Source organism: Cuculus canorus, chromosome 26 (genome assembly GCF_017976375.1).
Source record: "Cuculus canorus isolate bCucCan1 chromosome 26, bCucCan1.pri, whole genome shotgun sequence".
NCBI classification, from domain to species: domain Eukaryota; kingdom Metazoa; phylum Chordata; class Aves; order Cuculiformes; family Cuculidae; genus Cuculus; species Cuculus canorus.
The window spans coordinates 2,316,519-2,321,447 of record NC_071426.1 but is presented as its reverse complement, the minus strand read 5'-3'; the positions used below and the strand labels follow the sequence as shown (position 1 = coordinate 2,321,447).

At 60.9% G+C, this 4,929-nt stretch overlaps 1 protein-coding gene across 3 annotated transcripts; it reads left to right on the top strand.

The window, feature by feature from the left end:
• Nucleotides 1-587: 587 nt before the first annotated feature.
• EGR3 (early growth response 3) lies at nt 588-2,868 on the top strand. Of its 3 annotated transcripts, XM_054049757.1 has the most exons (3): nt 716-853; nt 1,469-1,558; nt 1,817-2,868. In XM_054049757.1, the coding sequence occupies exon 3, from the start codon at nt 1,825-1,827 to the stop codon at nt 2,860-2,862; it is 1,038 nt and encodes a 345-aa protein (XP_053905732.1). In that variant the 5' UTR covers nt 716-853; nt 1,469-1,558; nt 1,817-1,824; the 3' UTR covers nt 2,863-2,868. The 3 variants fall into 3 exon arrangements, with proteins under 3 accessions (XP_053905730.1, XP_053905732.1, XP_053905733.1); XM_054049755.1 differs by lacking the exon at nt 1,469-1,558 and having other exon boundaries at nt 588-853; XM_054049758.1 differs by lacking the exons at nt 716-853; nt 1,469-1,558 and adding an exon at nt 1,010-1,071.
• Nucleotides 2,869-4,929: the final 2,061 nt, after the last annotated feature.

Below are 4,929 nucleotides of genomic sequence, written 5' to 3'. Positions count from 1 at the left end.
TTCCCGGTGCCCGTTCCCGGTTCCCAGTACGGGGATCCCGGTTCCCGGTGCCGGTTCCCTGTCCCCATCCCCTATCCCCGGTTCCCATTCCCGGTTCCCGCGGCTGTCCCCTCTCCCTCCGTCCCCGCTTCCTGCTCTCTCCGCCGTTCCATTGTGCGGAGCTTCCATTGTGACGTCTGGCTCTCGGCTCGGCTTTGTCTGTCCATATATGGGCAGCTACGTCACGGAGCGCTCCCGCCGCCCGCATAAATGGGCTGCGGAGTCCCCGGCGGAGCAGTCGGGCGGCAGCGAGGGAACCTGCGAGCGGAGAGGGAGGGAGGGAGGGAGCGAGCGAGAGGAGGGGTTAAATCCTCCCACCCCCCCCTCCCCATCATCATCACCATCATCACCACCACCATCATCATCATCATCACCCCCCCTCCTTTTTGCTTCTACAACCATAGATCACCCCCCCCTCCTCCCCCTTTGAGGAAACACCACCAGGGACCCACAGAGGACGGCACCCCCCTTCCTCCCACCTTCCTCCTCCTCCACCATTCCGCCCCCGCCCCAACTTTTTATATTCCCCCCCCCCCCCTTCCCCCCCTCTTCCCCTTTTCTTTGCATGATTTCCCTCGCACGGATTTGCCACTCGGATGTTGTTTCCTCGGGAGCTGAGCTCGGAGCCACGTTGAACCATCAGCCTTTTCCTCCAGTGCTATGACAGGCAAACTACTGGAGAAGCTGCCGGGGACCATGAACACTTTGATGAACCAATTGCCTGACAATCTGTACCCAGAGGAGATCCCCAACTCTTTGAATCTCTTCTCCAGCGGCAGCGACTCGGTGGCTCACTATAACCAGATGGCTGCAGGTAAAGGGGAAAAGGGGGGGGGGGAGAAAAGAGAGGGAGGGGGCGATGGGGCGAGGATGCTGTGGGTAGGGTGATATGGAAGGAAGGGAAGCGCTGGGGCGCCTCATCCCATCCCACCCCCCCACTCCCCCCCCCACTCCGCACCCACCCACCCACCCACCGCTTTTTTTTTCCTCGCTGCGGGGCTGCGCCGAGCGCTGCTGCCGGAGCCGCCGCAGGTACGGGGTGTGGGGGGGTGTTGGGGGGGGATAACGACAGCAAACACCCCCCCACCAAACCCCCCTTCTTTTAGGGATGCAAAGGGACCCCCCCCCCCCCCGCCCGCCCCCGCTTGCGGGGGAGCCGCGGACACGCGTGGCAGCCGCTGCCCCCCCCCTTCATCCCCATCTTCCATTCCCGCAGCCCCCGGGACGCGGCGCTGACTTTCCCGAAGCGCTGGGTTGGGAATTAAGGGAAGGAGGAAGGAGGGGGGGGGGGATGGATCTGGGCTGCTGGGGGGCACAGGTGAACCCCTGTGTCCCCGCTCCCACGCGGAGCCTCATAGGGCTAAACATCCCCCCCCCCCCTTCCTCCTCCTCCTTCCCCGTGTTTCTCCTCGCCCGGGGCTCGGCGCAGGGAAGGTGGCGAGTCGGTAACGGCGTTGGTGGCCACAGCGGGCGGCGTTGCCGGGGGCTGGACGGGGAGGAAGCCTACCTGTACCCGCAGGTACCTCCTTCCTCCGTTCCCACGGGGGGGGCGGCCGCGGGGTCCCGTCTGTTGTGTGTGGTTCCCCCCCCACCACCCCTCATCCTCCCCGCATCCCCGGGACCCACCGAGAGCAGAGCAGGGAGGAGTGGGGGGGGGGGAAAAAAGCAGCGAGAGGGGTGGGAGCGGCGATGGGGGTACCCCTAGAGCACCCCTAGAGCATCCCGGTGCCCCCTCCCTTCCCGTCTCACCCTACCCCGCTTCTTTCCCACTTTCCAGATAATGTTATGGACATTGGCTTAGCGAACGAAAAGGCCGGTCAAGAATTATCCTCTTATTCGGGGACTTTTCAACCGGCGCCGGGGAACAAGACTGTCACCTACCTTGGGAAATTCGCTTTCGACTCCCCTTCCAACTGGTGCCAGGACAACATCATCAGCCTGATGAGCGCGGGCATCCTGGGGGTGCCGCCGTCCTCGGGCGCGCTCACCAGCACGCAGAGCTCGGCGGGCAGCATGGGGCCGCCGCAGGGCGAGGTGGACCAGATGTACCCCGCGCTGCCGCCCTACTCCTCCTGCAGTGACCTCTACCCAGAACCCGTCTCCTTCCACGACCCCCAAAGCAATCCCGGCCTCACCTACTCCCCCCAGGATTACCAAGCGGCCAAACCCGCTTTGGACAGCAACCTCTTCCCCATGATCCCAGACTATAACCTCTACCACCACCCCAACGACATGGGCACCATCACGGAGCACAAACCCTTCCAGAGCTTGGACCCCATCCGCGTCAACCCGCCCCCCATCACCCCGCTGGAGACCATCAAGGCCTTCAAGGACAAGCAGATCCACCCCGGTTTCGGGGGGCTGCCGCAGCCGCCGCTCACCCTCAAGCCCATCCGACCCCGCAAGTATCCCAACCGGCCCAGCAAGACGCCGCTCCACGAGCGACCTCACGCTTGCCCCGCCGAGGGTTGCGACCGTCGCTTCTCGCGCTCCGACGAGCTCACCCGCCACCTCCGCATCCACACGGGCCACAAGCCCTTCCAGTGCCGCATCTGCATGCGGAGCTTCAGCCGCAGCGACCACCTCACCACCCACATCCGCACCCACACCGGCGAGAAGCCCTTCGCCTGCGAGTTCTGCGGCCGCAAGTTCGCCCGCTCCGACGAGCGCAAGCGGCACGCCAAGATCCACCTCAAGCAGAAGGAGAAGAAGGCTGAGAAGGGGTCGGCTGGGCAGCCCCCCACCGCGCCCCCCAACGCCGCTGCCGTCGCCACCGCCTCGCCCCCCGTCGCCCTCGCTCCCGCCGTCACCACGTGCGCTTGAGGGACCGCGGAAGGCGGCGCGGTGACACCCCCTCTCCTCTCTTTGCCCTCCGCACCCTTTTGGGGGGGCCCCAGGGTGGCCTCGCCCCCCGGGTTCAGGATGCCGGGGGCTGCGCTGCATGGGTTTGCCCGAGCCCGGATTGACCGGGTCCGAGCTGCCCGCGCCCGGATCCTGCCTGCACTTGGATCGACAGGATCCACACATGGATCTAGGCTTCCATGCACCCGCACTGCCCGGGTCCGGATTACCCAGACCTGGCTCACCCGGATTCCAGTTGCTTGCACCCGGATTGCCCGGACTCAGCTCACTTGGATCCCAGTTGCCCACACCCGGATTACCCACACTCGGCTCACCGGCATCCCAGTTGCCTGCACTCGGATTACCCACGCTGAGCTCACTGGGATCCCAGTTGCCTGCTCCCAGTTAACCCACACCCGGTTCACCGGGATCCTGGTTAACCACAACCGGATTGCCCGCAGCCGCACTGCCAGGACCTGCGCTTGTCCGGGTCCGGATTACCCTGACCTGGCTCTACTGGATCCCTGCACCCGGATTACCCACACTGCCTGGATCCCGGCTGCCTCAATCCGGATTGTCCAGACCTGGATTGCCTGGATCCGGCTTTCCCAGCTCCAGTCTGTCTGGATCCCGGCTGCCCGCATCCTGCATCTCCTGGGACCAGCCTGCCTGCACCCGGCTTGATCCAGATCGGGGTTGCACATTCCCAAGATCCTGGCTGATCTGGATCCCAGGAAGCCAGATCCCACCTACCTGGTTTCCCAGAGCTGGGCTGGGCAGGATTGGGCCCTTCTGGATCCCACCCTCCTGGAACCCTAAGGGGTTGGGCTGAGCAGGATGGGACCCTTCCTTGATCCCACCTCTCCGCTTCCTCAGGGGCTGCATTGGGCAGGATGGGACCTTCTGGATCCCACCAGCCTGGTTCTTCAGGGCTGAGCAGGATGGGACCCTCCTGGATGTCACCAGCCTGGTTCTCCATCGCTGAGCAGGATGGGACCTTCTGGATCCCACCTGCCTGGTTCTTCAGGGCTGAGCAGGATGGGACCTTCTGGATCCCACCAGCCTGGCTCTCCAGGGCTGAGCAGAATGGGACCCTCCTGGATGTCACCAGCCTGGCTCTCTAGGGCTGAGCAGGATGGGACCCTCCTGGATGCCACCAGCCTGGCTCTCCAAGGGCTGAGCAGGACGGGATCCTCCTGGATGCCACCAGCCTGGTTCTCCAGGGCTGGGCAGGATGGGACCCTCCTGGATCCCAGTCCCCAGGACCCTGGCTCTTCCCGCTCCAGCTGGGACGGGTGGCCGGAGCCTCCTCGCTCCGCTGTGCCCCGCTGGCTCTGGACCCATCCCTGATTCCCCCTCCCCATCCTTCCACCCGCTGGTCCCCAGGCAGAGGTAAGCGGGGTTGGGATCCCCAACCCAACGGGTGGGCGGCTCTACGGATCTCCTCAACTTCGGGGAATGACATCCGGCACCGGCTTTGGGCTTTGGATTTCTTTATTTCTGTTCTCTTTTTTTTTTTTTTCCCCCCCCAGAATTGCAGAAAAACAACAAAAAAAACCACCAAACCAAACCAAACCCCCAGTATTTTGCTGAATACTTTTTATAATGTGAGATATTTTTATTTTATTTTATTCGGTCACTTTAAAGCAACCAACGACGGAGGAGAAAAACAAATAATAATCAATTAGTCCTCTATTTTAATTTTATTTTATTTTTTTCTTTCTCCTTCTGGTATGTGCATGTCATTGCATGACTGCTCTGATTTTTTTCTTCTTTTGTTTTAATCCGACTGTGCTCAGACATTTAAGCGAAACGAAGCAAAAATCATAATAATGACTTTAAAAACCGAAAAAAATAATCTTTGTTGCCAAAAGGTCGTGCTATCCAGGTTTGATGTCTGCATGTGAATTAAAAAAAAAAATAAAATAAAACGCAAAAAAAAACGCATTAAAAACCTATATATAAAAAAAAAAATAAAGAGAAGAGAAAGAACGCAGTTTAATTTATGTGAACTGAAAGGGATAAGACAAAAAAAAAATACAAAATACA